General features: G+C 38.7%; 1 protein-coding gene across 2 annotated transcripts; it reads right to left on the bottom strand.

Moving 5' to 3' along the window:
• Positions 1–999: 999 nt before the first annotated feature.
• On the bottom strand, positions 1,000–17,702 carry LOC143858716 (HIPL1 protein-like). 2 transcript variants are annotated; one of them, XM_077369437.1, is made up of 7 exons: positions 17,401–17,702; positions 17,126–17,283; positions 10,539–11,330; positions 10,166–10,382; positions 8,257–8,435; positions 1,986–2,227; positions 1,000–1,854 (listed from the first exon to the last, which is right to left on the bottom strand). In XM_077369437.1, the coding sequence occupies exons 1-7, from the start codon at positions 17,480–17,482 to the stop codon at positions 1,455–1,457; spliced, it is 2,070 nt and encodes a 689-aa protein (XP_077225552.1). In that variant the 5' UTR covers positions 17,483–17,702; the 3' UTR covers positions 1,000–1,454. The 2 variants fall into 2 exon arrangements, with proteins under 2 accessions (XP_077225552.1, XP_077225553.1); XM_077369438.1 differs by having other exon boundaries at positions 17,526–17,701.
• Between the last annotated feature and the right edge of the window lie 1,645 nt (positions 17,703–19,347).

Here is a 19,347-nt window from a genome sequence, read left to right as displayed (position 1 = left end):
ACTGGCTCTTCTCGAATCGAGCTGTTAGGAGGTCTGGTTGCCTTGAATCAACCTCTTTCTTCCTTTTCTCTCTTTCGATTTTGTTTATTTGCGTTACGGCCTATTAAGCTTGTAACATGGACCAACAGGTCACTCTCAACAATCAACCTTCAGGTGAGTCCCACTCAAAGAAATGTATGAGGCGACTTAAAATGAGAATGAAGGGTTACGAAAGTCAACAATTTAGTTCTACGGAAACTAAGAGGAAATGTGTCGGCTAAAAAAGAGTGACCCTATGAAAGCGATAGCCCTTGATATCATAAAATCGAGATCCTCCCGTCTAGAAATTGATTTTTGCACCTCTTTCCTTAAACGTTATTATGGCACCCCTTTCCTATTTTATTCATTTTCACCCCTAATATTGATATCCGCACCTCCACTTTGTCTTGTTTCAATTCAAACCAGCCGAATTGTTCGACATACGCCTCTTCCCCCTCTACCATTTTACCTCTCTTTTACAGCCGAATTGTTGTCAGCCTAATATTGAACAAATTTTAAGTTCCACCTCAAATTGATAGTGTTTCTTTCAATTTGAGAATGAATTTTATATCCCTTTATCTCGTATGTACAAATGAATTTTACGTCACTTTATCTCGTAAAATTTTCAAAAGTTTATAAATAAAAAAAAATACAACACATTTTTTACACCCAAATCAGGTGACATATTTTACAGCGTAAAATCAGGTCTCACAAATTTTAAAGTCTCACATGTTATCATTGGACTCCATTGCTATATCATTAAGGCGTAGAGACGGCTCCAATTAGCTACTCCAAGAACCAAATCAGCACTCCACAAGCTTCCCACCTGTGAAATTATGGGACTCAACCATGTACCATGGATACCCAGCTGAACACAAGTGGGTCCCATTGTCTCCTCTTGGAGTAACTTATTTGACACTGTCCTAGGGAAACTAAGCAGTCCTTTAAAATAAATCAACTTAGGAATTGGGATATTGGAAATGTAAAATAAATGGTTAACCATAGGCTCATAGTCTAAGAATTCAGACACTAGTCCTATAATAACTACCATGTCTAGGGAGGTAAGAAAGACAAATTGCACATAGATAACAAACAAAAATACTATGTGAGAGTCCCCCAAAAAAAACTTGGTACTAAAACAATACTTCCCTGTCTAGGAATGTAGATAATCCAATGGCCTTGTTGATTCTTCACTTGTACAGAGTATCCTCAGAATTATACACACTCCATAAATCCTCAGAATTCCACTCAAGCACTCCATAAACTCTGCTAAATGCTTGCTAGCCACCAAGTCCAAGATACAAAAAAAGCATACTCTGGCATCGAGAGTGACGATTGCATGTGTTTCTTTGCTGCCCATTTCTTTCACAGTTGAAACTTTTCCGAACATCTATCGAACCGACACAACATGTAGAAAGCCCGATCTCTCAAAGAGATTACAAGCCAAAACACAATAGAATTAGGATGGGATAGAAAAAGAGCAACCATTCGTTTTGCAAGTCTTTCATTGGCCATGCAGATGATGGGGAAGGTATGGGAGATGGAGTCCCACTAGCCGAGATGTTTTCCAAAGAGCAAGTGTAATTGCAGCGACTTGGAGGGACAATTCTATATACACCACTGCTTGTTAAAAGATAAACATCCTTTCTGTTGTCCTCCCCAAAAGAGAACACGTAGCCCAAAGCGGGGAGAGGACTTCCAGCTATGGAACTACATGGTATCGGAGAGTTTTGAGTGCAACTGAAAGGAATCATAGCGCTGCTGAAATTTCCACTGTCTGGGGGGTTTTCTATACCAGACCATATATAACTTCCATACAAGTCTCCATACAAGTACCTGGAGTTCCATACGCAAAACAGATTATAAGTCAGGCCAGTTCAAAACCAATCAATCATATACAGGCATGAGAATTCTTAAGTTTTCATACGACTCAAACTGGTGTTCTGATTTAATGGAACTCCGCTCACCTTCCGGTCATGCATGGATCAGTCGTAGAGCGATAAACATAACCACCAGTGATTGAGGAAGATCCTTCTTTTGGATTCACGGTCGAGTGATAGTATCCCATTATCGGGAAAATGGCATTTATGGATCCAGGAGCCGTATTTCCTCCAGGAGATTCCAAAGGAGTGAAGAGATTATAGCCCTCGTAAACACGCCATCCATAGTTTCCACCCTTTGAGATTATATCCACCTCTTCATATGTGTCCTACAAACTCTAATGACCATAAACTTCAGAAGTACTTGGCATTTCAAATAACAATAGTTCGTCAACCGTAAATTTCAACTCTAAATGAGAATGGGAAAAATTCATAACAGCATGACAAACAAAGTGTTCAAATCAATTGGTATAGTCACCATCAACACAGAAGCAAGTGTAATACTGTATATGTTTGAATTTGATAAAACATTATGGATGCAGTTGGAACACTATAACAGAAGAAATGAATATCTGATATTGTTCATGAGTAAATGTATAACATAAGGAATAATAATAAGACAAGAAAGATGCTTTTGGTCCCATTGTTGGAGTACATGAATGTATGGCTCAACTGAATCTAGATGTTGTACTGTATTAAACTGTATTATTCTTACGGTGCTGGTATAGACACCCAAAAATTAGCCACCACATCCATGCCATCCTATATGTAAAAAAAAATTAAAAGCAAATCAAATAAGACACTTCCATGGTGCTAAATGCGTACATATAATAGGAGTATCAATACCAGTTCCCATTAACTTATTATACCTTATATAATTAGAAGGGATTTGTGAGGCAATTTCCCGGAAAGCCATTTCACGGCTCACTTTTGTAGGAGAGAATAGACGGCCGTTCTCTCCTGCAAAAGTGAATCATGAAATGGCTTTTTGTGAAATTGCCTAGCAAATACCTAAGTAGAAATATCTAAATTCAAAATAATTGTGCATGATTCTTTGTCAGTGTGATGATGTTGAGAGGCCACAGAACAAATAGTGTGAAGGATGTAGCCTAGAAAGCAAGTTATGTGCATCTATCAGCCCTGTTTAGAAGGTTTATGCTTAAGTGTGATGCAGCAATTACTGTCTTTAATTAACCTTCCTGTGGCCTTCATTGCTCAATGTATGGATAAATATATTTTTTTTCATGAAAGTGCTTTCGGCCTAAAGATGCATTAAGTGTGGGGAGATGTGGCATCGGGCTAATGAATGCAGGAAAAGTGGCCGAGAGGGGGCGAAATGCTTATTGTTGTTAAAGTACACAAGATTAAATAACACCATCTCCAATGACTTAAGCTTTTGGAGTAATTGGTTGTTTAACATGTTATCAGAGCAAAGGTCTTAAGTTCAAAACTCCTTGATATTAAAAATCCACGTGTAATGGCCAACCCAAAAGAGGGGCCACATGTGCAATGTGTAGGCCAACCCTAAAAAGAGGGGCCACATGTGAGGGGGAGTGTTAAAGTATAAAAGTTTAAATAACGCCATCTTCAACGGCTTAAGCTTTTGGAGTATTTGGTTGTTTAACAAAGATGTGGGTGCCTTAGTGGAATACTAGGCACCAGCAGTGTTTGATGCCTATGATGATGATGTTGATGAGGAGATATTCTATAGTGATGTAGGGGAAGCACTTGGGCCAGGAAAGTGTTTCTGATGCCGAGAGACGAATTTGGCGTTGACTAGCTTTGCAATAATATATTCCATACTACTTGCACGATTGGGGAAAAAGTATGTCAAAGGTAATTGACAGTGGCTCATGCAAGAATGTGGTTTTTGAGGAGGCAGTCACCAAACTAAGAAACATCCTGGCACCGTGGCAACTATAAGTTGGCATGTTTGAAGAGGGGTAGTGAGGTCGCCGTGACACAACAATGTTTGGTTCATATTTCTATAGGCAGAAGATACAAAGATCAAGCATGGTATGATGTGGTGTATATGAATGACTCTCACTTGTTATTAGGTAGGTCATGGCTGTATGATTGTGAAGTGACCCACAAAGGGAAAATGAATACCTATTCCTTCATTTTCAACGAGGTGAAGACTGTACTATCTCCATCAAGAAGTATTGGACCTAAACCAAAACTCGGGTAATAGAGATATAATATTATAATTAGAATTTGTATTATATAGTAATAGAGATATAAAGAGGAGATCAAAGTACAGACCTCAACATCCTAGAGTGCATCGATGTTATGTAGGATTGGGTAGATGAGAAAGATGTTGTTCTCAACAAAAACGAGTTAGGTTGGCAATTTGTGGAACAACCTAGTGTTGTTGCTACCAACGGGGGAGAGTACGAGGACATCGATGATGAGGCTCAAGGTGGTGGTGGTGGTGGTGTTGGTTGTGGAGATGTTGATGAGGATGAGTGGGAGTGGCCAAAGTAGGAGGACTGGGAGAATGAGGCTTCTAAGAGACTTCAAATTTGATAACATTTATGAACTATTTCATACTTGGAACTAATTAATGTTCTACAATAATTAAATCTGGAATTTGGTTATGTAAGTTCAGGTTCTATAACTATTTCATAATTTTTTATTGTGAGTGAAACTCAATTGACTTGCGATATTAATTAGGCTCATTTCATGGCTAGACACATTTGATAGATGTTTTAAACATTTAAATGTGTCTATTTGTTAAATTTGGTTGATGTGATGGTTTTGTGAACACCCAAAATTTTGAGGCCCAAAATACCCGTACTCCAAATTTCGTGCCCCTTTGAAAGGGGAGGGTGTTTTTGTCTTTTGAAAACCCATTAGGGTTAGGACTTTTAGTAGAAAACTATAAATACATCCTTTAGGGTTCTGAAGAACATAACTCCAACCATAATCGTTTCTGCAGCCGTAGAAGAGAGAGAGAGAGAAGCAAATCGAAGGAGGCGAAGATCGAGGCCAAGAAATCGGAGACGCGAATCGAGGTAAGAAATTAAACCCACGTTTATAATTCGTAGGTATAATTAAAGAAAACTAAAACAAGAAATTGAAGGATTGAAAATAAGATTAAGATGTCGGGATGATATACGGTAATCTAAAGGATGAATCTATAGGTCCCTAAGAGATTAAGAACGTGTATAGAACCCTAAGAATTTAGTTTTGGACTTAAGCCCTAAAAGCTTAGATTAATTTTGGTAACTAGATCTGAGGATTTTATAGCTTGAAATTGGATTAGATGGATTCCTCTCATCAATACGAATCCAACGGATCCGACCTCAAGCGAATCGGAGCTAAAATGAGAAAGTTATGACCTATAGAAGTTTTGGTAAAATCGGGGACGAATCTTGAATTTTCGAAAAAACCCAGTCTGTGTATGAGGAAGTCCGAAGAATTGTCCAGACTTCCGACCGTCGGACGTCTGAAGATTTTGAGCGGGCGTCTGAACACAGGAACCCAAGAGGGGTTTTTTCTGGAAAATCTCAGAGGCGTCCGAAGGAGGCATCCAAACTAGGGCTGCAACTCGGGTCGGGCGGGTCGGGTTTTGGAGAACCCAACCCTACCCGAGAAATATCTCGGGTCGGGTTTTTTTTCGGAAAACCCACGATTCCCAAACCCGGCCCTACCCATGATAAATTTCGGGTCGGGTTTTTTCACGTTGACGCAATTTTTTAAGGAAAATTCTTGTTTGGCAAGGCAACTCAACTCATAGAAGTAGAAATTACACTCACAGTACACTTGAATCAAACAATGATGTAATTACACTCACATTACACTTGAATCAAACAATGCTGTAATCAAACAATGTTGTAATTACAATCAAACAATGCTAAATCAAACACTTGAATCAACTCAACTCATAGAAGCAGAAATTACACTCACATACAATAACAGTGGGTGCGTGGGTTTTCACTTTTAACTTTTAACTAATAATAGAAAAAAATGTACATACTATAACTTATGTGACTCGGGTCGGGTCAGGTCGGGCCCCTTCAAACCCGGCTTGACCCGAGATTCATGCGGGCTTTTGAATGCTCAACCCGCTCGACCCGAAACCCATGAAACCTGAACCCAACCCAGGCTATTTTCGGGTCGGGTCGATGCGGGTCGGGTAAAACCCGGCTCGAGTTGCAGCCCTAGTCCAAACGCAGGAATTTGTGAACACTTTGAAAATTCATAACTTATTCGTTTCTTGTCCGTTTTGACGCTCTTGTACTCTACGGATATGCCGGAAACGTGTTATTTCTATTAAAAATAGTTTTAAGAAGCTTTGGAAACTTTATAATAGTGATAATTCTAAAATACTAAAAAGAACCCTAGGATGGGTTACCGTGTCTTTTTCCGATTGGACACCAAAGGGTGTCTTGTGTCAGTGGAAAGGGATATATGCCTAATAGGACTGATATTAATAATGGAACTCATGGAGAATGTTCATAATATTGATTGTAGGTAACCAAGGTGTCCTGTGAAAAGGATTTCAAACTTCAATCGAGGTGAGTAATAAGGGACTATACTGATGGGTTACCCCAAACCCTTTTGACAATACTCTTATTGTTCACATGCCTTACTGTTTGAAAACCAAATTCAGATTATTGATTATTGCATCCTATTGAATGTTGAAAACCATGATACCTTATAGATTGAGACTGTACACCCATTATGAACCTTTTTGAACTACATGCTATTGAATACCTAACCCTTTTGAATTACCGAATTAGTTTTTCTTGGGATGCTAGTTTATTTCTGGACCCTTAACCACTAGGGGAATGCATAATACCTTTGGCACTTAGATACCATTGGCCAGTGTAATTACTGTCATATAGTGGACAGATATCGAATCAATAAACATAGCACTATCGATGTCTCAAGATACTCTGACTTATCGAATTTGACACCTATATCGAATATTGAAATTGAATGATGCCTTATTTCTGAAATTGATGCCCATTAAACTACCAATTACTGTTATCATTGAATGCCCTATTGCCATTTGACTATTGTTGTCTTTGAAGCCATATCTGTTAGTGTAGTTTCTTATTATCTCACATGAGCGCATTTAGCTCACCCTTATTTAACAGTTTCAGATCCTGCGGAGTGATTCCAGCTTGAAGTTGGAGCGGAACGGGAGACTTCTGGAAGCTCCAGTTATTTGCTTTATTTACATATTTAGTGAGTATTTGCTTTTAGTAGGCATTGGATAGACATAGATTTATTTTATTTCAGTATTTGGGATGAGAGGAGACTGAATTTGATGTAATAGACTAGACATATGTTGGTTGGATAGTTATAATTGATTAAGAATTATGGATCTTAATTTATTATGGATTGAGCATGGTTCTGTTTTATCGTTAGCATTGCATGCTTGTGAAGGCAACTTTACAGGTATGTGGCGTTGTCACACCTCTAGGCCTTGTGATTGTAAATTAATATGTTTGTGAGTGGCTTGGGGCGTGACAGGTTTCCTCTTTTTTCCGAGTTTGTAGCATCTTTTCTAGAATGGAACACTATAACGGGATTGGAACACTATAACGGGAAGAACACGAGAATGTTTCATTTTGAAGAAATCAAAACAACTAAAGCGGAAATAACTAAGCTACTGAGACAGAATTTAGATGATGATAGCGTTCTAGGTTTATTATTTCCATTTTCCAAGAAAAAAAAGCGTGGTTTTGACACAAAACATGCTGGATTAGTTGGCTGCAAGAAGATTCATGGGTTCCAAATGGATTATGTTTGATCATTCTAATGAGTAAGATATCCAAGAGGACCTAGACTATGTGTTCCTTGATCATGTTCGTCATATGGTAGCCTAACTATGATTGAGACCTCATGCATGGGCTTTGTCAAGACTCAAAGGACCTCTGAGGGATGGATTCCGCTTGAAGTAGAAAAGGTCCAATCTCAACTAACACTTCAAGAGTAGTTGAAGTTATTATGTAGTGATCACCTTATTCTTTAGGTAAATATTAATATTGAGTTAAAGATTTATATAGTGCTCTAATTACAACTTCTCCAATTATTTCTCTGGTAATTGTTATATTGAGTTGACCTTTTGTTTTGCTTAACGGGAAATTATACTTCACATTTCTACTTCTCATGCTAAAATCCACATAAAACTGAACGAAGTGTCACAAAGAAATGGCATAAAAACAGCCTCGAACTGTAAACTGGATTATATTGCAAAAGGTGGAGTAACATACGCATGCAAATTGTCAAGAAGGATCCCATTTATGATTGTGCTTTGAGAATCTAAGCCCAGTCACTAGAAAAATAAGCATAGCAATATCTTAAGACATGTGAAAGGGCATTAGAAGGGAAATAGTATTAAAACCTCGCCAACATCTGCACAGAAAAAGTAGGATGGCCTTTCTGAATCAAAACTGCAACGCCATGGATTCCTGAGTCCTAAGGCCCAGATTTCAGGCTGAAGTTCTTTATCTTCATTAACTGGATTATCTCTTGGAATTGAATAATTTCCCCACATACCAAGATTATTTATTTGCACTGCACCTGGAAATACATGGCAAGGGAGGGAAAGACATGGTTTAGAAAATAAAAGTGATAAGCTAGGACACTAAATAGGCATCCATTAGTACTTGCTTGATAAAATAAAAGTGAAAGAAATATTCATCGATGTCAATGAGTACAGTCAATGCATGCAGAATCAGTAATAAGATACACACAAATATATATATATATATATATATATATATATATATATATATATATATATATATATATATAGGAAAACTATTTCTGAGCTCGAGCGTCAAAAACTCATGTGGGCCCACATTTTTGGCGTGATCCAAAGCATTCATTTGAAAGGCCCTTACATAGATAGGGTGTGTACCAAAAATCAAGTCCACAGGATCATCCTAACCCATCCAAAAGTGGAGGGGAAATGGACAGACACTGTTTCTCCACAAATATGCCCATTTTCCCTCCACAAATGGAAGGGTTAAGATGATCCTAACCACAAATGTTTCTGAAATTGCATCCCCCTGTTATAGTATAACAGATTAAATAACGCCATCTCCGACAGCTTAAGCTTTTGGAGTAACTGGTCGTTTCACATGGTATCAGAGCAAAAGGTATTGGGTTCAAAGTAACCTCCCTGATATAAAGAAATCCACATGTAATGAATACTCCAAAAGAGGAGCCACATGTGTCACGTGTAGGCCAACCCTGAAAAGAGGGGCCACACGTGAGGGGGGAGTGTTAAAGTATAACAGATTAAATAACACCATCTCCAACAGCTTAAGCTTATGGAGTACTGGTTGTTGTTGTGGGTCCGTACTGGTTGTTGTTGTGGGTCCATCCCCATGTAGTAGGCCCCACCCACTCATGCAAGTCTCTTAAATAAAAGAGTCGTGAGTGGGGCGTTGTGGGTTTCAACGTGTGCAACAAACAGGAAAAAAAAAAAACATGAGAGAGGAGAAGAGAGAAGAGAAAAAGAAAAGAGTTTCTCTTGGTTCATCTAGAGTTTTGCTTTGGGGGGGCAAATCCTAAAGGGGTTTCGTCATCTATTGGAGATTTAAGTCTTTGAAGGGCAAGAAAGAAGAGGGAAAAAGAAGCCAAAACCTAGGATTTTGAAGTGGTTCTTGGAGAAGAAGAAGATCTCTGACGCTTGGTTCTTTGAGGTGGGAAAGCGTTCTCTTTCAAGGGTTTTGTGAGGTAACCCGTATTTCCTCCAAGATTTCATTATAATTCTTCTATTTTTGTTGTATGTCTCAAGTTTTGGGAAAACTTGAGAAGAAAGACTTTGTATTCCTCTTTCCTTAGTGGATTTCTCTCGGATTTTGTCCCGTGGTTTTTTCCCCTTCACACCAGAGGGTTTTCCACGTTAAATCTTGCGTTCTTGATTTGTGCTTGGTAGATTGCTATTTTGTGCTCTGTGGTTTGTTGTTCTTGACTAGTTTTTTGATTCACCGGTAGAAGGGGAAAAATTTATCCGCTACGGTCTATCCGTGTTTCCCCAACAGTTTTTCCACAACCCCTTATGTAGGAAAAAGTTAACTCTCACCCTCCTCATTAATTTTCACTAGACCTGATTAATTTCTAATGGTAGCGAGGGTTGAATATTTATGTAAACTCTCCCTATTTCATTATTTCAAATAAGCTTCAACTAATAATGCATAATGATTTGAATATTCATGAGATCAAAAGTGAAATAGATATTGATAATAATAATAAAACAATGATACTCCGCTTAACAGATTCTTATCAGTCTTGATACTCACTTGGTATGTTATCTATGTCAAACCGCATAATCTTTCCAAGCAAGGATTTTTTATTTTGGGCAAAATTATAAGGATCTCCTTTGTTTCCACCATCCCCCATCATAAAGTACAAGTATCCATCAGTAGGTCCGAAAAGAATCTGCCCAGCATGATGAGTTGTAAATGGGAGGCCCATGGTAAATATCCTTCTTACTTCTGATGGATTGGAACTTGTTGCCTAGAAAACAAATTAAGACCAAATGTTAGCAGAATGCTAAAAAAAATAAAAAATCCTCTGGTGAGAGTCATCACATATTATATGAGAAAGTCTGCTAAAGAAATATAGCTGGAAAGATTAGTCAGCGGTTTCACGAGGAAGCATATGGATGTATACCGAGGAAGGCGTTGATGTGGTACCGTTAACAGTGAACTCTGCAACAACACTTTGATATTGGCATGGCGGGGAACCATTATCAGAACCTAACTTTGACGGATCACAGCCCACATCTGAATTACATGCACATCTTCCAGAACAGGTCACTGAGGCAGACTTATCACAATTGAAGGAAACGAAAAAACGTCCATTTTGCAAAAAGTCTGGATGGAAAGCTAGACCCATTAGTCCAAACTGAGTATCGAAATGTACTTCATCAGTTAAATCCAGAAAGGGATTGGACTCATCAAGCTCTAGAGTTCCTCCCGATCCCTCTTCAGGAACAGTTGCCAAAAATATCTGACCAGGTTGGGTAGACAAGAAAATACGATTAGACCCATCGGGATGAGGAACCAAGTTAAGGTAAGATCCATTCCCAATTTTCTCAAGGCACATACCGCTAGGAGGAGGCGGAACTTGAGTATTATTTAGGGAAACTGGTTCTCCGTCAAAACATATCGAGTCATTACTAGAAGACCCACCAAATGCTTTACAAAAGTCAGTTTCTGACTGCCAGTGATCAGTGAGCTTGGAAGAAGTAGAATTAGAAACCAGTCCAGCACTTCCTTGTAATGAAGGTGCAAATGGAGAATTCAAAATATATATGTTTTGGCAAGTATCCCAAACCTTCGCACAAAATCCATTCAACGTACTATTGGATGAGTTCACTGGAACAGTTGAGTTGCACAGAACAGGAGCAGGCCGGGGCTGTGATTCAATTGTAAATAGCTCTGCTGAAAACTTATCACATTCCTGCATGCCACAGTAGACTAAAGTATCATAGGGTTGAATAGTTTTCTATAAGCATAATGCATGCAATGATAAAACTAACGGTTTGATTGGGGTATCTAACATATTAGGGCAATAACTGTCCTCATGTTCATGTTAACATCAAGGCTAATCAACCTCTCAGAAGGGTTTCAGATGACTATCCACAGATACTTTTACAGACACAAGAAACAAACTTGCAATCAGAAAGATAAAACATTCAGGAAGTTTTTTCTCAAGTGCATTATCGACAAGTTATGCATAAAACTAACAAGGTTATGGATAAATTTATACAGCTTTTGATGATATTGATCACTGCTCACAAATTTTATTGCTTGCAGTTCGAGACGGGGAAAAATGTTGGCTTTTTTAATCTGAAATTTTTTGGCATACTTTTTCTGAAGTACTTAGAGACAGAAAATTTCTGAAACTACATCATCGGGAAGTTCCGTGACACATTCAAGTTCGAATTAGACCCACGGAAGGAGTCACATGGACCACCCTGAAGTCCAAACCACCACCGTTAGATTGGAAATCTCTAACTATCTTGAATGGTCACAATCTACTAGAATGTTCATTGGAAAATGTCCAAGTTAGGATACCTCAATGGGAAGATCATTGAGCCTAAGAAAAATGACCCCAACTATGAGAATTCAGAGTTTGAAAAACGCACTGTTACGTCTTGGATGCTACATTCTAAGCAACCTAACATCAACAGGAGTCTTCTTTTCTTGTGAACATCAAAGGATAAGTGGGGTACTGTGGCACAGACATACTCTCATAAGTATGACATTGCCAAATTCTATCAACTTCATAAGGACATAACAAATCTCACCCAGGGGGAGATGATAGTTGAAGAATATTATACCACTCTCAAAAGTAAGTGGGAGGAGTTGGATCATTACCAACCTATCGTATTGAGCTCAAAAAACATGAAGAAACAAGTTGAGCAGAGACGGATTTTTGAGTTTTTAACAGGATTGAATCATGATTTTGAGTTACGGGGGGTCAAATTCTTGGGAAGGATATACTTCCACAACTTGAACCTACCTACAACTACATCATAGATGAAGCTAGCATCGAACACAACTCTAAGATGATTCGAGGTATTGTGGCCCAACCTGAACGAGCAGCTTTCGTTTCCAACTCTAAGATGATTCGAGATATTGTGTCTTTCATGACCTAAAAATGAGGAGTCATGAAAGTGGTGGCAACTATGTCCTGGATCCCAAGGACCGTCTATTTCTGTTGCTCTTCATTTGGAATCAGTTCCAAATAAAGATCAGGTAATACTATGCCACCATCACCTCGGTCACATTTCTTTACCTAATATGCGGATCTGTTTCCTTCTTTTTTTTAATCCAATAATGTAACCATTCTTCAATGTGAGACATGCCAGTTATTTAAACATTGTTGAACTTCATTCTCCTTTCACAGTGATAAAAGTTTAATTCCATTTCATATCGTGCACTCTGATGTTTGAGGGTCGTCCCTATCGGTTTATATATTTGGCTATTGCTATTTTGTATATTCCATTGATGATTGCTCAAGAACCACTTAGATTTATCTTATGAAGACTAGAGATAAAGTTTCTACCATTTTTCAGATCTTTCATAAGATGATTAAAAATTAAGTAAAACCAATACTTAAATTATTTCCTTGGGCAATGGAGGTGAGTATACATCTCACAACCTCCAGAGTTACCTTGGGGAGAATGGTATTGAGTTCCAAAGTTATTGTCCCTATACTCCTCAATAAAATGGAGTTGTAGAGAGGAAAAATCACCATTTACTTGAAGTCACTAGATGTTTACTTCTAGGCATGAATGTGCTAAAATCTCATTTGGATGAAGCCATTATTACTGCCTCCTACCTACCCCATCAACTGTATGCCTTCGTGAATCCTCAATGGGAAATCTCCACTTCAAATTCTTAAGCCTCAAACCTCCCTATTTCCTATCATACCTAAAGTTTTTGGTTGCACTTGATTTGTTCATATTCTTGGTCAGAGCAAGGATAAGTTGAGAGCTCAAGCTATCAAATGTACCTTCATGGGATAATCTCATTCTCAGAAAGAATATAAGTGCCAATCCCCAGATAGCAAGAAATGTTATGTTTCAATGGACATGACATTTCATAAGGAAATTCCTTATTTTTTCTTTAGCTGGAAACATATTCATCGACATGATGTGAAGAATGCATTTCTTGACAATGGCCTACATGAGGAAGTCTGCAATCTGCATAAACCTTACACCTGAATTTCAGCCTAAAAGGGAGACAGGAAAACTGTGTAGGCTAAGGCAATATATGGCCTCAAAACAATCTCCTTGTGCATGGTTTCAAAGGTTTAGCTCAGCATTGAGGAGAAGATTAGGTTCAAGCAAAGCTGTGGAAGTCATTCTGTCTTTGTTAACAATGATAGAGGGACCACCATGATTTTGGTAGTGTATGCAGACGGTATAGTCAAAAGTGGTGACAACAATAGAGATATCTAGAAATTAAAAAACTATCTTGGAAAAGTATTTGAGATCAAGGATATTGGTCCTCTAAAATACTTTCTGGGTATTGAGGTAGCAAGCTTGAGACAAGGCATCTTCTTATCTCAACAAAAGTATGTTCTTGACTTGTTGAAGGAAACAAGAAAGTTAGGGGCAAAACCAGAATTGCCCTATGGAGCCAAGTCATAAGCTAGATGATCAGCAAGGAGAGTTGAAGACAGATCTCGGAGCATATTAGAGATTGATAGGAAAAACTTATTTACCTCACAATCACTCTTCATGATATTGCATACGCCGTAAGTGTAGTTAGCAGATTCATGCACCCAACTCGATCTACCTGCTTGGAGGTAATTCATAAGATCCTGGAGCATTTGAAGGGAACACCAAGAAAAGGTGTTTTATATGCCATAAGGGAGACACCGCACAATGGAAAGATATGCGGATGCAGATTGATCTGGTTCTCCATAGTTTCAAAAACTCCCTCGCATCCAGGGGCAGAGGCACGTATAGCATGGGGGTGGCCATGGCCGCCCAATGACTTGCAAAATCCCTTTTATAGTACTGATCCCTTGGCCAAAAAATTAGTGGCTTAGCTAGTTTAGTTTAAATTCCTGGCTCCACCCCTGCTCGCATCATCGTGAACTCCCCCGAGCTGACACCATTTTATCTTGGCTGCATTATTGTCCGAGTCCACGTTTTGCCCTACAAAGTCAGTCAAAACTCCCTTGACTCTCTCGAGTTATAACCACTCCAACAGAGTACTTAGCTGCATCAACTACATACTCGACCGTGTTGTGCAGAGGCGACTAGGATTTGCTCTGGTCGCATTTGACCCGCATCCACATTTTGAAACACTATGGCACTGATCATTGATCTGTTAGTGGCTATTGCACCTTCGTTGGAGATAATCTTGCCACATGGAGGAGCAAGAAATAGGTTATGGTTATGGTTACGAGGTCTAGTGATAAGGCTAAATACAGGTAGCTCATATTACTTTGGAGCTTTTGTGGCTCAAAACTCTTTTCGGAGAGATGTGGGAGTTATAGTTGATAGACCTATGAAACTTCATTGTGACAACCAAGCGATAATATGTATTATCTCAAATCTTGTTTCCATGAGTGAACAAAACATACTGAAGTTGGCTGTCACTTTGTCAGTAAAAAGGTGGGGCCAAAAATTTTACAATTCATTATGTTTTTTGAGAAGATCAACTAGCAGACAATCTTACCAAAATCATTATGCGAGGACATTTGCAACATATTATTTGCAAGCTAGACATGCACGGTATCCATGCACCAGCTTGAGGGGAGATGTTGAAAGTGTGCAAAGGTTATGTATCTGATATGGGAGGACCATAGGCCCATGCAAACATGCCTTATAAATGAATAGTTTTGGCTTTAATATTTACTAGGAGGGTTAAGTGATAAACACCAGAGCACCTTTGTGTGAGTGGGGCCCACTTACATTAAGGACGGTTTTTTTCCCTTAAGCCACAAAATGAATTAAGGGTGATTCTAGGGTTTGAACACCCCACGCCCACCCCACACACATGCGCGCGCACAACTCAACTCAACTCAACAAAGCCTTTGTCCCAAACTAGTTGGAGTCGGCTAATTGAATCCTTTAGAAAAAAAAAAGAATTCTTTTTTTTTTACATGCGCGCTCACACACAAAAGAAAAAAAAAATTGCTGTCCACACTGCCTCTCTCTCTTTCTCTCTATCTCTTTAATTACTTTCTTCTTCCTCATAAGTATCAATTTCCATCAATTATAACATTTTCTTCTCTTTCTTTGTTTCCTTCTTAATGGTTTAGTTGTTTCATCCAATGCTTAGGTTATCTACATGCATCCAGTTATGTAACTTTGGGGTTTTAGTTGGCTACAATTAGAAATCCTAGGCTATACAAGTGCATTTAATTGCTTCTTTTTTTTTCAAGTAACCGAAGTGAAGACCACCATTTCCAGTAAGTAGAAGTGCTATCAGAAGCAGTTGCTGGATTGTGGTAGGCGGTGTACCCTTCTTTGAAAGTTTCTGTTAATTTTGATAGGTTCATGATTAAACAAAGAACTCATGGATCAAACAAAGAAGGCGAATACTTCAATGTCAGATTGTAATCGAATTCTTGATCGGCAATGGTTGGCGAATCCAAATTTCAAATTTTCATTAAAAAAAATCCAAATTTCTAGTATAGACAACACAGAACTAGGGCTGGCAACGGGGCGGGGCGGGGCCGGATGTTGGGGTCCCCTACCCCTTCCCCTTTGCGGGGAATTTCCCCCCTCCCCTTCCCCTCCCCTCTGCGGGGATGGTGAGGAATCCCCCTCCCCGCGGGGAATATCTAATCCCCTTCCCCTTCCCCTCCCCGCATCCTTCGGGGACAAAATCCCCGCCCCACTCCAACATCACCCCCTCTTTAGTCATTGATACACTGATGATGGGTGTCCCTAATCAACTTGATGCAATTTCAATATATAAAAATGTTATAAACTAACATACTTATAGACAAAGGAGATATATTTCTTACTCTTCAGAAGATAGCAAAATCCCTTGAAGTACTGACTTGACTCTTGAGTGCCCTCGCAGCAGTCGCACCAACAGGCGTTATAAACCCAAATAGATGCCTGAGCAATGTTCAGAGGCTTGGGAATCACCAAAATGCAAAAAGTGAACTGTGTCCCTAACCTGAGCAATGTTTCTTTCGTGGGAAGGATTTAAGGAAACCCTAAGTCCCTAACCAAAATAAAAATGCAATTTATTATTTTATTTTCGCCACCGATGTTGGCACTACGATTTTTTAATAATGGCATACACTCAGCTTGTCTTTATTATTTCAACATCTGTCAAAAGGTTATTATAGTTCCAAAAATGCTCTCAGAAGCTAATTAAAAGAAAAAGACAAGCTAAGTTTATGTTTGGGGGAATCTTGTAGCCGGTCCACAGAGTTTCTAGTAGTTTTCCTAAAAAAAAAACACTTAAAAATATACAAAAAAATGGCATTGATTAACGGGGCGAGCGGGGAGGATTCACGAAGGCCCTACACAGAACTCATGGATCAAACAAAGAAGCCCAATAGTTCAATGTCAGATTGAAATCGAATTCTTGGTCGGTAAGGGTTGGAGAGTCCAAATTTCAAATTTGCATTAAAAAGACTTAAAGACCCAATTTCAAATCTTCATTAAAAAGTCCAAATTTCAAATTTCCTCATTAAAAAAGTAAAAATTTCAAGAATAGACAGAGGCATCCTTCAGGAGACCAAAAACAGAAAAAGAAAGAGGGGATTACCGCACAAAGGATGGCTTTGACGAGGGATGCACAGTCCGGATCAGAGATGTTCATATCCCCAAACTTTTTCTGCAAACTCAAATCTTGCTTGGCATCACAACAGACTGTCCCATTGTAAGGACAGAAGGCCAAAGAAGAATTTAAAGTAAAAGGTGCCCCTATTCAGAAAAGAAAAAAGAAAAAAAAAACCCATCAAGTAGCCAAGTAAGAGAAAATCAATAAAAGCATAAGAAATGAAAGAGACAAAAAAAAAATAACAATAAAGAGAAACCCACATGAGTTAGTGCATAATGGGTAAGCCAAAGCAAATGAAAGTAGATATGAAAGATACAACAGCAAAAAAGCAAGAAGACCCATCTCAGAGATGGATAATGGAAGAAGAACAAGTTCCTTGTGCTACCCTTTCATTGCCATCTTGGTCTGGGTGGTATTCAAGACATTCATAATACAACCATATCATTATACAATTCAAGGATTTATTTCCCGTTGACCCTTTATATTAAAAAAGTGCTCATTTGGTGTTGAAAAATCGGTGCTGGATTTAAAAAATACAGCTCTCTTTAAATTCTAAATTCTAAATTCACACCCACTTGATACCAACAAGCAAGTAGAGAAAACCAGGTCACAAGTGCTCGAGGGTGACCCCCCCAAATCCCGTAGCCATCCGATGGTGTGTTTTGTCATTAATTTAAAAATAGTCATGGAGTTTGACTGGGATTCTTATAGTAGTGATGACTGATGAGATATATCCAAATTGGGTGGGAGACAATAACTGAAGAGTTGTCCTTATTAATGTTACTTTACGACCAACTCCTTAGGATAATCCAAACCATTCATTTATTTGATGGGCCACAATGTAAATAGGTTGTGCCCCAAAAATCATTTCATAGGATGATCACAACCCTACATTCTATAGAGGTTGCATAAGATGTAGTTTCTATTTAGATCGGAGGGCTAGGATCAGCCTATGGAGATGATATTTTGGGACGCAGCCTATTTACATTTATGGCCCATCAAATGAACGGTTTGGATTATCCTATGGTGTGGTATGGGCGGGGTCTACGTTGTTCAAAGATGGGCCCACCAACTGTTCCTGTGTGTATGGAGAGAGAGACCGGTCAAATGGTGGGAAAGTGACATATACGTTAAATCCTAACGTTTAACGTTAGCCAGCCATCGGGTGGGGGGGGAGATCAGCGCCCATCTTCTTAAAGATGACTTAATTGAACCCATCTCGTGTTCACATTATTTGGTCAGAGAAGACAAGGCAGAAAGTCACTTTTACAATCAATAGTAAAAGGCAATGGTAAAAGGCAATTTTTGCAGTCTAATGGTCAAGGTGACCCTATGACATCGTTTCATTCCCGAATGGACATTTCATTTGTAAGAGAAAAGACTACACAAATCAGAGGTTTAGTTTTTTCTTGATTAAATACTAAGGCCCTGTTTGTTTGAGATTATGACAGCTGATTGTGAGTGCCAAATCAATTATTGGACTCAAAATTATATTTGAATTGGAGTCCAATAATCAGTTTTGGCACTCACAATCGGTTGCCATAATCTTAAATGAACAGGGCCTACATGATGCATGATCAAAGGCTTGTGGATCAAGGGCCAGGATCATCTGATTCAGGTGATTTTAATAGCAGTTGGGTCGCCTTATGCTTGCCGTTTGGATCAACAGATCTGATCATGGAAATGAAACTGAAGTAGGGCCCAATAAGTGTTTTAGCATTTTCCTATTTGGTCATGTTGGGTTGGTAAAAGTTAGGATGATGAAAAACAAAAGGCAAACATCTGAAGCTAGCTTTCAAACATGGAAAGTGCTAACTGCTAACTTCCAAACATGGTAACAAAGATGAGGACTTTGGATGTGATTCATGTGAACCCACCTCCATCTTTAGGCTCGTCTTTTCATTAAAAACTTTCTACTCAATGCTTTATTCTCACCCTCTTTTTTGTCCTTTCCACCCCTTTTCATTCGTTGTCGACCCAATACAAGATTATTTTTTCTAAAAAAAAAAGAAGTGACAAAAAACCAACATATAGAAATACTAGTTCTAAAATTCGAAATCATAATTCCATCTTAGGCCCTGTTTATTTTGGAATTTGAGTCCAAAACTGCTTATTGAACTTAAGATTGCATTTAATTATGAGTCTAGAACTGCTTACTGAACTCAAAAATTGCGTTTAATTCTTAATCCAATAATCAAATTTTCACT

The sequence above is a fragment of the Tasmannia lanceolata genome, unplaced genomic scaffold, assembly GCF_043159265.1.
Source record: "Tasmannia lanceolata isolate RefF3 unplaced genomic scaffold, GAP_Taslan_0.1 ptg000026l, whole genome shotgun sequence".
Taxonomy (NCBI): domain Eukaryota; kingdom Viridiplantae; phylum Streptophyta; class Magnoliopsida; order Canellales; family Winteraceae; genus Tasmannia; species Tasmannia lanceolata.
Note: the sequence above shows the minus strand (reverse complement) of the source record. Positions and strands in the feature narration are given on the sequence as shown.

Excerpts from the sequence above, each read along its gene's own strand:
- LOC143858716 (XM_077369437.1), bottom strand. The coding sequence starts at position 17,482 with ATGGGTCTTCTTGCTTTTTTGCTGTTGTATCTTTCATATCTACTTTCA. Across the intron at positions 17,284-17,400 it reads CCCATTATGCACTAACTCAT|GGGCACCTTTTACTTTAAAT; the intron begins GTGGGTTTCTCT and ends TTTTCTGAATAG. Across the intron at positions 2,228-8,256 it reads TCTGTGCAGATGTTGGCGAG|GACACATATGAAGAGGTGGA; the intron begins GTTTTAATACTA and ends TAGAGTTTGTAG.